Genomic DNA, 16759 nt, shown 5'->3' on the forward strand with positions numbered 1-16759 from the left:
AAAACAGTGGACTTGTGTGCTTGTATTTGTAGGGGCATAATATGCTTGACAGTTGGGCATGAATATGTGCTATCAGTAATAAAACAATCGTTGACAAAGTCAAAAGGTCATGCTTTAATTTGGTAAAAGCATGGAAACTTAATCTGTGCATGCCTTTGCTTACTCGTGTTACCACATTAAAGTCAGACATATTAGCTTAGCCAATACTTGCTACTCTTCATTAGTAGCCACATTAGGGACCTTTGTGTTTGTAAAGAATTTCAGCTCTTTTAAGTCAGACTGCGAGTTGTTCTTCATGGCTGTGTTTTGACTACTGTTATTTTAAAATGCAGTGGCCAAACCGACAGCCAGGTCCATTTGATGTCAACATTTTAAACGTATTCTATATGTACTTAATTGATTACTAGTTTTGCTCAGTGTGTACTTGAAAGAGTTCACTGATGCCCAAGCAGTTATAAATGGCTTGACATTTTTGGCTTCAATATTTCTATTATGAACTTGAAATAAATATCAGTGTTCACAATTATAATTGTACCCACAAAGTTTCGTAAAGTGACAAATATCAACTTTCAATGTTTATCTTTGTGTACAACATGCCTGACACACTTTTTAGACTATCTAGCCGCTGGGTGACCGACCTAGGGGATTGGAAGATAGCATTGATGTTCCCACGAGAAGTAGCTATTAGGTCCTGACTGAGACTGATTCAATTCAAGATCCTTTGTAGGATATATTAAAATATACAACGCTTACATGTTATGAGGAAGGCACAATACCCAAACTGTTTAGGATGTCGTGGGAACATCGGCTCCTTCCTACATTCAATCTGGGGGGGCACAATGCTTCAGGAATACTGGGCAAGGATTGTGAGGGAACTTCGTGGGGTGGTGTTATTGGAACAGATTCCACTTGACCCCAAATTAATTCTCCTGGGAATCCCTAATGAAATTGACTTACCCTGTGCTAAGCTCCTGTTTTGTGTCCTTGGATTGGTGGTGGCCAAGAGGGAACTTGCCCATTTATGGGGCTCTGAGATATGTAAAAACCTGGAAACTTGGAGAAGAGGAATGTGTGTATTTATGATGGTGGAGAAGATAACTTACACCATTAGAGGCTGTCCCCGGAAATGTAAAAAAGTCTGGTGGGGTTGGATGGCATATTACTCCTTGGATATGAGGTTCAGTGTGGAACTATAGACTAATAGGCCATGCTGATGAAAGCAAAAGGAGAGGCACTGAGAAACATATGGTTTGGGGTGTTTGTAGATAGGGAGAGGCAATGCTTTTCACAGTACTCACTTTTATGATTCAATGTCTGTGGGCTGTTATGGGGATGAGGGTTCTGTTGTTTATTTCTTTCTACTTTTGGTGCTATCCATATACTGATTTACCAACATGTGATGTTTCTATATCACACTATGAGCCTCTTGAAACACAAATAAAAAGATTTGACAAAAAAACAATGCAGCACACACAGAAAGAGGAAGTAACAAGGAGAAATGAAAATGTTTCACCTTGTTATGCCTCTCTTGGGTAGGCACACCATTTTGATTCAAGTTGCAGTTTACTGCCTTTAGTGAATCTGGGTTTGCATCAAAATACATGGGTTGATGCTTGGAAACGCCCATGCTCCACCCATGTAAAACATCCAAGGTGCTGCATTGTGTTGCTTCTTTTACAGAGCCGCACAAGACGACACAAATCGGCCATTGTGTGGCTTTCTAAATCTTGGCTAGCATCTTGGCTGTGGCAAAAAAGTGCCTTAAACACGAGCCAAAATGTCAGTAAACCTGCGCCTTAGTACATTTGGCCCAGGGCCTTCAACTCACAACTTTGTTGGTTTAGTCGGGGTCAAATGTTAGGCCTTAAGAGAGAGCTTTTATTTAATGATTGGTGGCAGCACTGGAATGGAATTTATTTATTTGTGATCTGACATCCAGCAAGGCTCACTGTGAAGCTGCTCAATTTTAAATACGCTTTCACCTCAGTCTCTAGACTCCCTCAGCTATTGAGTCATTTTCAACTTGACCCTCAGTTTGCTTTCATTGATTTTAGAATTTAACAATTTTATAATATCTGATGTTTGTTATTTTTAGAAGTCAGTTGGCATTCCATCCTGTTGTTTTATACTAAGCATCAATTTCAATTGTAAAGCTGGCTGGCCTTTTTCCTATTGAGGCGCCTATCAGGGCATCAATGTGCCCAGTCCAGTTGCAATCCTCCAATCCCACCCTTAGTGAGGACATAACATCTGATGTTTGTTTCTTTCTTATGATGTATGCTGTCATTACATCTTGTTGTCTTAAACTAAATATCCGTTTCAGTTGTAAAGCTGATTGGCCTTTTTCCTGTTCAGGTGCCTATCAGTGCATCAATGTGTCCAGTCCGGTTGCACTCCTCCAACCCCAACCTTAGTGAGGACATCGAATTTCAGCCTCCCCCTGTCCCCTTTGTGGATAACATGGAATACGCTGCAGATTACACCAAACTGCAAGAAGAGTTTTGCCTTACTGCACAAAAAGGTACGTTGATATGCAGATAGCACATTTAATTGAATTAAACTTGCAATCGAGTGAATTGGAAGGACGCTCCATGATACCATACAAATAGCAGAAATGTGCTTTGCAAACTCCTGTAATATAACATCATTCTTTATAAACAAGCAGTGATTGCCAAATGTTTTATTTCAACACAATTAAAAAGAGTATTGATTGTCAGTAATGGATGCATCTTGAAACCTTTTAGTTTACAGGTATGTCCAAAGTCAGGATAAACTGGATGTTAAAAGCATCCCTGGAAAATGTTTTCATTTTAAGCCTTTTATGCATTCAGCAATTTTAACTCTTTTTTCAGAAAGGTTTAGGCGTGTTATCACAAAAATAATTAAAAAGTACTACCACCAACCAATTTTTGTTATAGCACAATTTTCAAACTATCTGGACTAAACCCCACAGTTTTATGAATAGATGAGAAACACATGAACATTTCGAGTACCTCAGTGTCTGAAGTGGTCTTTCTTTATAGCAAAAAATCATGACTGCGCCTTTAAAAAAAAAAAAATGGGTTATGGGCCTCAGGGTTGCATTCAGTGCTTGGGAAAGCCCCGTCAGCCCTGAAAGCAGCCCCCTAAAAGCAGTTTCCTAACCCCTGCCTACCTGAGGCTGTATTAAAACACAAACTGCACCTATCCGCAACCAGTTTTATGTTTGCTTTTTGTACTCCTAGCACATTTTAGTATCATAGATGGATTAGCAGGTACTTGTTCGTGATCATTCTCAGTTTGTTTAACCATCCTTATTGAAGTTTTATACTATCTCTGGCAGTTTGCATGCCATGATACACAAATATGTAAATACAGTTACATCATCACGTTATAGCAATGCAATTTAAATAATTTAGTAAAGGATCATGATGATGTGATCATTTCAAACAAATTAAACACAACTTGAACCATGAGCCTGTAATCTCATCTCCCTAATAGTGAACACAAGTAAATACTTGCAGTGCACCCGAAGGTGGGGGAGGGACATGCTTCCAACAGGGGTCAGTGGATGAGGCTCGAGTAACTCACTTGCCTGCCTGCGGGATTATGACACGTCAACCACTCCAACCGCCATGTTTTTGTGGCCACAAAAACCATGGCAGTAAGCACTATCAGTGACAGGGAATCCTTTCCCTGTCACTGATAGGAGTCTTCTCCGCCCCCTCCCCCTCCAGAACCTCCCCTCTTCATACACGCACCTTTCATTCACACACACATGCATTCACACACTCATTCCCACATTCATTCACGCATGCAGACATCCATTCACACACACACACACATACAAGCACACACGCATTCACACAACATACACGTACTAACACATCCATACATGCCCACACATACAACACGCAACACACACCCACGTTCACGCACAGACATACACACACACACAACACCCCTCACCCCCCTGTCCGAGCACCCGACTTACCGGTTGTGAGGGGGTCCTCCGGCAGGAGACAGGATGCTGCTGCCAGCAGCAGCGTCCGCCAGCAGAACACCACCAGGCCGTATCATGGTCATGATATGGTCTGCAGCGGTCTACTGGCGTGGCGCTGCTGCTGGCAGCAGCGCCACCTTTCTGGCATTCACCGGCATGGCCACAGCTGGATTTCCGCCATCCTTCTGGCGGAAATCCAGCTGTGGTTATAATTGGGCGGATGGCTTGGTGCCCGTCGCTACGGCGGTAGGCGTTTTTTATTGCCAGGGTCAAAATGACCCCCTTAATGTCCAAAATGTGCCTCAGGGTATAGGGATTGGGACATTTTTGAAGAAGGTAAGAAGCGTTGATTTAGTCGTGAATGGAGGGGGGAGACAGAGCATCCCTCCTTGGCAGGGAGTCCCCAGACATGCTGATAACATAGTGCGTTGAGAGGCTCAGTTAAAACATTTAAAGAAATGCCCCAACTCCCAGTCCAGGGAGGCAGAGCAACATCTGACTGCCCATACAGTTAATGTAGTGCTGTACATTCAGGGTCCTACAATGCGGCTGGCCAATAGTCACAGGATACCCAAAGCAGGAGGGGCGTGAGCATTGTTCAGTACTTGCCACAGGCGATCCAGGTGGTGGCAGAGAGGGCTCATCTTTAGCTTTAAGGTGGTGGGAGTCTGGCACATATGCTGCAGCAACTGCCAACAGTCGAGCACTAGTGAGGCTTGCAGTTAGAGCAAGTCACTGGCTGTCTGTGGTGTGACATAGGGGAGCAGGGGAGCCCACACACTTAGCTCGGAGTTTGCAGAATCTGTATGAGAGGTGCCATTCTCCAAGTCCTCTGTGGTGCCAGCTGTGTTAGGGTCCCGAAGATGAGCCTCCACTGCGAGGACCAAAATCCTCTCATGGTGCATATGTGCAGGCGAAGGAGCCCTAGAGACACCAGAAACAATTTCACGTGATCTGCCCCAGCACCATTACTGTCTCGGCCAGAGTGGTCCTAAGGTGGGCCCCTGTGGTGTTCCAATACTAGCTCCGGGTGAGGCTTGTCTCCACTGTTTGCCCCTGTCCCAGGCATCTCACTGCTCCTTGAAGACATATGATTCTCAATTTCACATCATTTGGCAGGACACACACCTGTAAAGGATGCTCTCCAACACTGAACTGCCATAGAGTAATCCAGAAAAAGGAGGATCTGCACATTATTGAGTGTGCAGCGACCTAGCTGCCAGGTGGCTTGCAGTGCTGTGTCCCAGTCCCTGAAGTTCAGTAACTTGGCCACTCTAGGCCAGTAAGGGGAATTTGGGGTGGGGCTTTGCGGGGGGAGTTCCAGGAGGGGGAGGCCCTGCAGGCAACCGGTGTGTGTGCTCATGTGCTGAGCTGTAAAGTGTTAGCCCCACAGACATGATTACTGTAGAAAACCAAGTTTTAAACAGTACAGTAGGGATCGCTGTTCTCTGCTCCCTCTAGGAAATTGATGATCTGGACTATTGCGCATGGACCAGCCCTCCAGGTCATCCAATGTCCCCTCCAATTGCTTGACCCTACTAGAAGGGTTATCGACCTGCTTGGTAGGAGATTGAGTTTATGGTTGTAGGTCAGAAATGGCTCTGCACTCTACATCCTGACGGAAAGCTTCCTTTGGTTCTCATGCATAAGTCCTAGCTCCATTCCCACAGAATCAACACTGACCAATGGGTCCAGCCAGGTCACTGTGATGGTGTTGAGGATTATGCCGAACTTCGCGGCCATGAGGTCTGCATCCGATTGTGAGTGCTCTCCTGTGTCAGCAGGAAGTGCCATGGTTTCCATGATTTGGTCTTCAGCAATAGGTGCAACATGGGGGGGGTCTTTCCTGTCCTTTGCAGCACCATTTTCATCTGATTGTAGTCTCTTTTCTTCAGGTGATGAGGGTGTTAGCTGAACAGCAGGGGCGTGAAACACAGTACAGGCCCACCATCCCCAGTGCTGCACGTACAGCCAGCCGCTACTCCTCCACGACTGTCCCTCTCCTGGGAGGCCTACCTCGTGGATCCAGGCACTTAGCAACTCAGCTTAAATGCATAGAAGAGGGTTCTGGGAAATAGGTGCCAGGTTCAGCCCCCGTAAGGTCCAGTCTATGTCTGTGCTGAGGGCCGGGGTAAGAACCCAGGCAAGAGATTCAAAAGGAAACAAGGAGGCCAATCCAAAGAATCAGTCCTCAGGCCCACTCCACAGCCAGTACCATTGGTGCTCACATCCAGGCGCCGCCCTCCACCAGCCAGTTCTCAGGCTCTCTCCTTCCCCCAAGCTGTCTCCTGTGCCACAGGATCTAAGGCACTAGTGGGGGAGGAGTTGGATGGGGTGGAAGAGCATTGTATTCGCCTTGCAGCAATAGACTGCTCCTGGTAGAGGTCCCTGTCTGGATCAACTGTCTCGAAAGCCTCATGACCTCCTCTTTACCACCGCGACCTCTGGTACTGCTGCCAATACGGCAGCAGCAGCCCCTAGGAACCCTCCGTCCGCCATCTTGCTGCCCTCCTGCATGACCTTTATCTAATATGGATCACACTTGTGTAAAATGTGTGCCAGTGCTATCTGAGAGTAACTTTCCTCATTTGCGTGGGGCATGACCCGAAATACTTGAAGGTATGCCTTTGCCCTGCTACCCATGTCATTCCACAGACATGGGCACAAGGGCAATGAAGCTCTGAGGAGGCAGACTGATTGTGTGCTACGTGTGAGGACACCCACTTTGTCTTTATAAAAGACTAAGGGGGTCATTCCGACCGCCAGGGCCGGGGACCACGGAAGCACCGCCAACAGGCTGGCGGTGCTTCCAGGGCCATTCTGACCGCGGCGGTAAAGCCTCAGTCAGAAAAGGGGAACCAGCGGTTTCCCGCCGGTTTTCCGCTGGCCCAGGAAATCCTCCATGGCGGCGCTGCTTGCAGCGCCGCCATGGGGATTCCGACCCCCTTCCCGCCACCCTGTTTCTGGTGGTTTTCACCGCCAGAAACAGGATGGCGGGAACAGGTGTCGTGGGGCCCATGCACTGCCCATGCCACTGGCATGGGCAGTGCAGGGGCCCCCTAACAGGGCCCCATTAAGATTTTCACTGTCTGCTTTGCAGACAGTGAAAATCGCGACGGGTGCCACTGCACCCTTCGCACCCTTGCAACTCCGCCGGCTCCATTCGGAGCCGGCTTCCTTGTTGCAGGGTCTTTCCCGCTGGGCCGGCGGGCGCCCTTTTGGCGGTCGCCTGCCGGCCCAGCGGGAAAGTCGGAATGACCCAAGCGGTCTTCCGACGGGGTTACTTTGGCGGGCGGCCTCCGCCGCCCGCCAAAGTCGGAATGACCCCCTAAGACAAGAAGACAGTTTGTACTTCCTAAACAAAAAGCCATAAATCAGCAAGGAAAATGTTATCATTCCTGCAAAGTAAATATGACAAAGAGCTCACTCTGGATCTCATTTCCAAGATATGCCTCATGTTGAATCTGCAGTCTGACAAAAAGGCTATTTTTGAATAATCTCACTGTAGAGACAGCTGCCTAACCCTTAAGCAAAGCACTTCATGTCTCACACATGTACATGCCATAACTACAAGTTTGAGACAAACAGAAACAGAGACTCTAGTTTGTAACATGAATTCTTGAGAAGAATCCTGTTGGTGACCCACCCTGTAGACAAATACTCAAATTGGAGCTCTAATGACGTCCCATGTGAGGACGAAACCCGTTGGCTGGGCTGACATTATCTTTTCTAAAAGAAGAATGAAGAATAACAATTGACTATATTTTTTATATTCAATAGCTTTTGAGTCTTCTTATTGGATTGCATACGATTAATAACATTGGTGGTCATTCTGACCCTGGCGGTCTTTGACCGCCAGGGCGGAGGACCGCGGGAGCACCGCCGACAGGCCGGCGGTGCTCCAATGGGGATTCCGACCGCGGCGGTAAAGCCGCGGTCGGACCGGCACCACTGGCGGGGTCCCGCCAGTGTACCGCGGCCCCATTGAATCCTCCGCGGCGGCGCAGCTTGCTGCACCGCCGCGGGGATTCCGACCCCCCCTACCGCCATCCAGATCCCGGCGGTCGGACCGCCGAGATCCGGATGGCGGTAGGGGGGGTCGCGGGGCCCCTGGGGGCCCCTGCAGTGCCCATGCCACTGGCATGGGCATTGCAGGGGCCCCCGTAAGAGGGCCCCTACATGTATTTCACTGTCTGCTGCGCAGACAGTGAAATACGCGACGGGTGCAACTGCACCCGTCGCACAGCTTCCACTCCGCCAGCTCGATTCCGAGCCCGCTTCATCGTGGAAGCCTCTTTCCCGCTGGGCTGGCTGGCGGTCTGAAGGCGACCGCCCGCCAGCCCAGCGGGAAAGTCAGAATTACCGCCGCGGTCTTTCGACCGCGGAACGGTAACCTGACGGCGGGACTTTGGCGGGCGGCCTCCGCCGCCCGCCAAGGTCAGAATGAGGGCCATTATCTCTGCATCATGAACTTTTGGAATCTTGTCTATTTGAATATATGAACATTGAATTAAGGGCTGAACTGCTTCCCTGTCTTGTAATTATTTTATGTAACTGGGAATGTGACAGTTCAACCGTAGGGTTGAAGCACCAAACGGAATATACTATCATACTATATACTTGTGTGGGAGGGTATAACCATTTGTGCCAAAGGTGTTGAGGTTTGAAATAACACAACAAACATAACTTGATGCCCCAGCAACAAAAATCTATTGGGAACACAAATGGGACAATGCATGTAATGGCATGGTTTGATAGACAGCACATCCATGCAAAGACAAACCATAAAACACATGAAAGACAATGATTCAATTAGGATGACATAAAACACCCACTCCAACTCTGTTTTTTTTCATCTTCTACTTTTTTTTACAAAGAATTGATGACATGAGTTCAGTCATCCAGCTAAAGTGGCTAGACATAAAAATTATATTTTTGTTTGGTGTACGGTTTGATTATATTGTGAGATTGTGCTTATGTGATATTGTGCACCCATACAATTGAACAATTTACAATAATCATCCACTTTACTATAAAGGGTACAATGAATGGGACCAGGAAAGAAAAAAATGATGTTTATCTTAATCCTCCTGAACTTATAGGAGTATTCATGGTGCTTCAAAATACAGACTTATGCTCAACACCAGTGACCCATTCAGTCTGGACTAGGTGACAGCTATGCTTTGTGGATTCCCTCTAGACAGCCACAAACACAGGAAGGGTGGATGTGATAAAGGAGTCATCGGCATTCAGCTTCATTCTGATGTGCCTTCCTGGGCAGGAAGGGTAGAGGGGAGCTGACACACTTGAATAGGGAAGCACCTGTCCCCTTACAGAGGGCTGATTACCCTCTACTGATAGTCTGGAGCCTGGTCTGGGATGCATGTGCACTTTGAGGAGTTGCTCTGAAGTCACCCCACTTCAAATGCACTGTTGGGTATAAATACCCGGGCTCTGGACTGGGAAACAGAGCACTACTGGACCTGGGAAGAACTCTGCTGCAGTAAAGACTGCTGTGCTGTAAGGATTGCCACTCTGCCTAGATTGATTGTTCTGAGGAACTACTTCTCTACTTTGCTGAGCTGCCCTGCTGCCTATTGATCTTTGTCCTTCTGAAGACAAGGACTGGACTCATCTCACTTGAACACAGTGACTGAACACAGAGTGACACACAAATTAGCTTGCCCCCTGTTCTTCTGCAGTCTCAGGAAAATCAAAGACTGCTTGCAACTCTCCTGGTGCTGCTGAACTCTGCCATTTGTGAGTTTTACCCTTGCCTGAGGTGCCCCTTCTAGTCCTGTGTGTCATAGGTGAGTTTTGCAACTGCTTTCTGCTAAAAACTGACGCATCATCACCACTGCATCAGTCCGAACCAACACTTTGCCCCCTTCAACACCGGGGCAGAGGTTGTTCGAAGACAGAAGATCCACAGCCTGCGCAACCCCATGACGACATTCTGTGCAGTTTGACGGCGACACATTGCATTCAATTCAAAGCAGTTCGACGCTTATGCAGGACCAGACTGCGAGGCTTGATAACAGCGCAGTGACCCGACTGAGTGGAAGATATTGAAGCATCACCTAAGCATTTGTTCCTAGATGCTTGCTCCAACTAAGGTACTTTTTCAGCAGACCTTGTGTGGGTTCTGTAGCCAGCCTACACTCCATCGCGGTTGGCCTGAACTTTGTATTTGCACCTGTCTCTCACAACCCCAAGTAGCCTTTTGACCACTAGTTACTTCTAAGCACTATTTTGAGTTTATTCTTTCTAGATTAATATCTTGACTTCTACTGATTGGATTTTTGTTGTTTTGGTCTTGGTGTACTCAGATAAATATTCCGTTTTTCTACACCCGTTTGGAGTCTTTTTGTGGTGTTTTCATTGTGTTACTGTGAGTGCATGTTTCACAAACACTTTACACATTGGCGCTTAAGTTAAACTTGCCTGCTGTGTGCCAAGATACCAGAGGGGGAGCACAGGTTAATTTAATGTGTGTATCTGACTTACCCTGACTAGAATTATGGTCCCTTCTTGGACTGGGTGCATAGCTCTGCCAACTAGAGACCCAGTTTCTTACACCCTGCTACCGGCGCATCACTGGCTTGTAATTCTTCGCGAAGATAATTTTAAAAAGTAGTCTGTGTTCAACTCTCAGGCCATATGAATGTTAACCATCTCCTGCAGACTACCAGGCTGGCTTTTGATCATGCTGCAGCACGAAGAAAGAAACATCGCACATCGTACACAATGCCCTTTTGACCACAGATGAATTTGACCTGTGACTCTTGATACTGCTGGCCCTCTTATCTGCCTTCAACACAGCTGACCATCCCACCTTCATGTGCACCCTTGGGTCTCAGATTCTTGAATGGGATTCACAGACAATGTCCTTAACTGGTTCTCTTCCCACGTTGCACATCATTCAGAACGGTGCTATCTAAAGCGCATCCCAACCAAGACAGGATTGCTGTTCTTTGCAAGAGTAATAAACAAGATACAGTACAAACTTGACTCAATGACAGGAACCTTGATAGTTTCGAACCCTAACTTCCACAGAATGCTAATTCAGTTGGGTACTTGGGATCACTTTGGACTCCAAATTCACCCCAAATGAACACAATACCAACAAAACAAAGATGCCCTGGTACCAGCTCTCTCTTCTAAAGAAAGTCAAACCATTTCTTCCATAAGTGACTTCAGTAGATCTGTGCAACTAAGCCCTTGCACTCTTGCATCTGGGAGGTACTAGCGCCCAACTGCACCTAGAATCTTGAACAACATACCCATATCCATCATGGCTCCCCAACGCTGCTTCATTTTAGGACAAAGTTGAAGACTCGCCTCTGTAAAGAACTCTACATCACAGTGCAATACCCATCTACAGCCCAGCTTCCTCTCCTCTTACCCACTGATTTCATGCTTGTCTTTGACCATGTACAGGGTTCTGCAGCCTTTTGACTAGGCTTCCATTATAGAAATACCATATACATACAGAGCAGCATTGGAATGCTCTGAGGGCTAGATGGAAAAGCAAAAGAAGGTTGTTTTGCCTCAGAATTTCTCCCAGTCAAGCTTTGCTCCGGCCATATTGTGCAGAGCTTAATCAGAAAGTGATTTCACAGTCTGTGCTCTGTGCTTATATCGTGAGAGTCATTCTTCAAAACCACAAATGTACAGTCTTTTATATAAGCCAAGCAGACCTGGGATTGGTAGCTAATCTTGCCAACCCCAAGGCAAATCACCTCAGGTGCTCTTATGCCCCCACCACTCTGGAGCAAGGTGTCTAATATAGACTGTGTGCAGATCAGACTTAGCACCATGGAATTGTATGCCATTTGCCAACAAGATTCTCGTCAGATTTTACCTCCCAAATTCTAATGAACAAATAGCAGGGGGTAATCAGTTTGAACTTAACTAAAAAGTATGTCATAAGCAGTTAGCTTATGGGAAAATTCTGCGTGACTTGGAATGGTTTTTCAGGTACTTACAGAAGTTAACACCAAAACGTATTATCCTTATGATTATTATGAGGGACACTTTGGTTTCTCAGTTTTTGCATTTTAATTAAAAGTATATATTTTCCACTTTAAGTTCTTACTAGAAGTTTTTCCTCTTTGTTTTTAACTTTCAACATAGATTCGCAAAATAGGCATTGTGACATCTGTCCCTAAGAAGAACAGAGGTCAAATGGATTCCCATTCAGAATTGATAGCGGGGAAGGTGTCTGGTTTCCCATACAAGCCTCAGCTATTCATTGATTACTGATGTGCCCGTGATGCACCCATTTATAATATGCATTATGTATATTGATGAGGCGATGTCATTAGAGAAAATATTATTGCTGTACAATAATATCAAATGATGTTCTACAGATTAGGTCCTATATAGTGAACCCCAAACCCTAGGGTTTCAATCCACAAAGTAAGATAAAATCACGATTAAGCTGAAAACCATGAGCCTCTCTTTGCAGTGTTTGTGTTTTTTTGTGTGGAGGACCTTGGATATGTTACAGCACCTTATCTCGCACTTATTACACTTGCTATGTTGTAGATACCACTTGCATTTTCTTCTAATGCATGCATAAATATAGTGCACATCATCATAAAAGGCAGTAGCTCTTTTTCACCCCCTCCAGGACAAGCCACTTAAGTGCCATCAAATTATTATTAATCTATTTCGACACAGTGCATTCTAATAGGAAGGCATTATTCCTCGCCTTTGCAGAGGTCCCTATTTTGACTTATTTGTGTACATATGAATAATCCAGTCTCACATTGGAAAGTATATTGTTTTACTGCACAGTAAAAATGCTTAGCAAAACCTCATTAAAGAAAATTATTATACAGTGCTACAAATGCAGTCAACTTTAGTCTTCACCTGAAGCAACTCACTGACTATGCCGATGATGCAGGCAACCTATGTCACCGTATTCCATTCTATGACATCACACTTTACAGGGATCCAGAACATAGAGCAGAACATACAACCCCCATCCCACATCCCACATCCCTAGAGCAATATTCATGGACACCCACAAAATCTAACTTACCGTTCATATATTGTTAATTTTCTTTATAGTCTAAAGTATTGTTAGTAAATCAATCTCATCACAGAGTGCAAGGAATTTGGTGTAGGTTGACACATACTGGTTTGTGAGCTTTACTTTTGTAATTTTAGCCCCATGTCTCTAAACCAGTCTTATCCAACAAATAGCTCGAGAGCTATCGGTAGCTTTCCAGGTACGTATAAGTATCTCTTATGTGTGCAACCCAGTCTTCTAAACTGAAAAGGGAGGCTTCTCCGAAGGGGTGGCAAAGCATCGCCCCCGCCAGCAGCAGAAGCTGCAAAACCTTTCACAACCAAAGGATAATAAACTGTTTATGATTCTCTGGTTATGAAAGGGACGAGCATTGGGGGTGACAAGCAGTGAGGGGAGTGCACGGTGCAGTCCCTCACAGAGCGCATGTGTGTTTGTCTGGCCGTCTCGGGCACAGGCTCCCAGTCTGCCTAGGAGTGTCCTGGCTGTGCGCTGCCAGACAGTCCTGACGCTGCTGTGAGCAGAGGAACGGAACGGCGGGCCGCGGCGGCGGAGAAGGTAAGTATTTTTTTAAAATGACTTAACTTAATGTTTATTTCCACTCCTCCACGCGCTGCCCCGTCCCTTCTGAGTTGAATTATTATAGGAATCCCAACAAGTGACTGTGGACACGCAAAAGTGCGTATGAGCTTATGTCTTGGAAAAACAAATAGTTGAATTTCCAACGTATATTTAAAGCTGATATTTGAGTGATAAGTCAAAATTGATTTGGGCAACTTCTTACCAAGAGTAGTAACTTGGTACCAGAGGCACTGCAGTTATGGCCACCATGTGTATACGGTGTTAAGGAATTCAACCCTGTCTGGTGATCTCGCATCTACTTTGTCTGACGTGATCACTGTTATCACACTCATAATATTAGTAGTTCTGCTTGATGTTTATTGACCATAAGTAGCTTTTAATGCAGAAAAGCTTGGAGATCCCTGTTCTAAATATTCTTTCCATATTTCCACAATACTCTTATTTTATGACCTGTCTTACTAAAGGTGTGATGGTATTTCTGTTAGTGGAGTAGCATTGACAGACTTTATTAGCATTGCAGTCTTGGCAGCTCATTTACTGTCACATTATAATGTCAGAAATGTATGAGAATCAGATTGGTACTCATTTCTGCCATCAATGCAGATTCTGAGGTACGCTGCAATATTCACCAACTATAATAGTAGCAAAGCCAGCCCATTAATCACCCGGGATCTGGGATAGTATTGATAGAAATACAGTGGTTCCACACAATACAGGTAGTGTAATCAAACAATAGAAAATTAATGTTCAAGTGTATAATCATAGGCCATACAAATAGGCAAAACAATAACAATGAATGATGTGTTTAATTTCACTGTCCACATAAGAGCAAACAAGAAGAAAGTGGTCAGTGCAAATCAAGAAGAACAGGTACTGTGAATGCACAAAGTCTCACAATGGGCCATATAAACTATAGAGTAACAAAGCACATACTTTTACTTTTTTATGTATTATTGCTATATGCTATCAGGCACATTTGATCATAGACCTTTATTGCACTTTTGCTGGACATTTTTCAGCATATCTCACTGATCTCGGGGGTCTTCTGAAATTTTCATCTTTCCATTATCGCGTTAAATAGCGTTTAGACTTCTTACCTGCAGCATATTTGGTCCTGCATCATTTATATTTTTCTTTAATTGGAATAATGTGCTCATGGCAAACGTTTCATATCTGTGTTTAGCAGGGTTAAATTCTATGCACTGGACTTTGCTGTCATAGCACAGCGTGAGCAAGAAATATAAATCCGTTTCTTCAGCAGAGACTAGCCAGAAGTTATATCTCTGTATGTAATATAAATGGGGAAACATGTATATTCAACGTAGTGCTATAGCGCTGGGTTTCTTTAGACTCGGAATGTGCCTATCAGTGAAGATGCTAACTGCAGTGGCACAGTAAGACCTTATGGCGTGTGAGAAGAAATTGTTTTACAGTTAGTTCTGAGCTGCCGGTGCTTGTGTTAGTCACAGCTGTCAAAGACTTTCAGCGAGTTTGTCTAGTGATTGAGGACAATGAAATAACTTGGAAAATCTCTTTCAACACAAAGTCCACAACAAAAAGAAAAATAAATCGTTTGTTTCTCTGAGTTATTTTATGTTTTTATTCTGTAAGAGTGGTGGTGTCGCTAGGGAGGCCCGGTGGGACCTGATGCCGAAGCCACATCTCTAAATGTCCTGCCCTACTACCGGTGACAGCCCCAACCAGAAAAAAGCAGACCCTGTCCTTTCAGCCTCTGAACAGCTTTGTGGTTCCTTTTTACATCTGAAGTTTTACTTACTCTTGCATACCATAAGAAAATGTCTTTTTTACAGGCTGGTGTGGTTCTGTGTTGAGCTTTTTTTCATTCCACATAAGAGTCGTTTCTACATGTCTGTGAGAGTTCAGGTTGTGAGTGGGCATTTATAATGGACCACGATTGAGAGCTGTGGAGTTCAGAGTGAAGGCAGTGCACACTGCTCAGTGGTTTTCAATAGATCATAAAGGGTCTCAGAACCAATTCTTGGTAAATATTCATTTAAGAAAGTTCAGGTGACATTATAGTTAGGGACTGTAGTTATATCTTATTTGGCATTAATAAACACATCTTAGAAACTCACTGAAAAATACAAACATATATCAAATGTTCTAGTTAGGTAAAAATGTCAGTTAAAGCATACCATTTTAAACTAACAAAACCACATTCACCAGTTAGTTATCGCAAGTAATTATAACTTGTTCCCTAAAATAACGATACTGCGCCCTCGCCATGTACAGTGTTGTCACCAGTGATATAATTTCAGGTGTTGCAGTGATGTTATCAGTGATATCATAGAATAAGTCATTAGTGATGTATATGGGAGGTAATTAGTAGTGGAGTGAGGCCAGAAGCATACAAGTCTTCCCTGCTTGGGCTTTTGCAGGTAGTGAAACAGTATCCTGGTTATGAGTTCCCCAGGGCCTTTGGATGCTCAGGAGGGGGGTTGGGGGAATGCACTCCCACCCCTTTTAAAATAGCAGCCCGAGGATGGGGTCTTCCTAGGTGTGGGCAGGGGGGATGTGCGCCCCCTACCCTTTTAGAAATATGGAAGGTCCTGGGGAGCGGGGACCCCGCGGCTGTAATTGGCTGGAGGAGAGGGGCTCCAATGCCGTCCCCATTTCCATATTTATATCAAATAAATATGGTTTGACCCCTCAGGTCCTGGCTCACCAGGATGGTCATTTTTTGTGTTACTTAGGTCGAGCGTAAGTGTACAACCTCAAGTCTACTTTAGTATACATCTCTGTAGGCCTAAATCCATCCCTCTGATTCTCATTTGCTTGTTTCGGTGTCCTTTAAAAATCCTTGCCTGCTAGTGGTCAGTCGTGCCTCTTTGTCCCTCCTTTTCTGTTTCGTTCAACCAACGGAGAAGGGACTAAGTACAGTATATTTATGCTGTGGTTCTTTAGCTCTTGGTTTCAGGGACTACTTTATTAATTCTTGCCTGCTCGTGCTTCACCCTGCGTACTTCAGGCCAGAGCTGATCGAATCTTATTGCAGCATTTGTCCCTTCCACCTACTCCTCCCAAGCCAGACAAGATCAGCTGTTGTGGTCTGATCGGAGGTGCTGTGACAGGGGTGCTCTTCAGCTCAGTGAGTGCAGGCAGGCGCTCTCCTTAAAGAGAGATGAAAACATGCTCAG

General features: G+C 45.2%; 1 protein-coding gene across 2 annotated transcripts in view; it reads left to right on the forward strand.

Annotated features, from left to right (window-relative positions):
- OSBPL6 (oxysterol binding protein like 6) overlaps window positions 1-16759 on the forward strand; it is a 566805-nt gene that overhangs the window by 334451 nt on the left and 215595 nt on the right. For both annotated transcript variants that reach the window (XM_069225427.1, XM_069225425.1), the window contains one exon: window positions 2356-2521. In XM_069225427.1, the coding sequence (XP_069081528.1) occupies window positions 2356-2521 (166 nt within the window). The remainder of the gene's footprint in view (window positions 1-2355; window positions 2522-16759) is intronic.

This window comes from Pleurodeles waltl, chromosome 3_1, assembly GCF_031143425.1.
Source record: "Pleurodeles waltl isolate 20211129_DDA chromosome 3_1, aPleWal1.hap1.20221129, whole genome shotgun sequence".
Lineage (NCBI taxonomy): Eukaryota > Metazoa > Chordata > Amphibia > Caudata > Salamandridae > Pleurodeles > Pleurodeles waltl.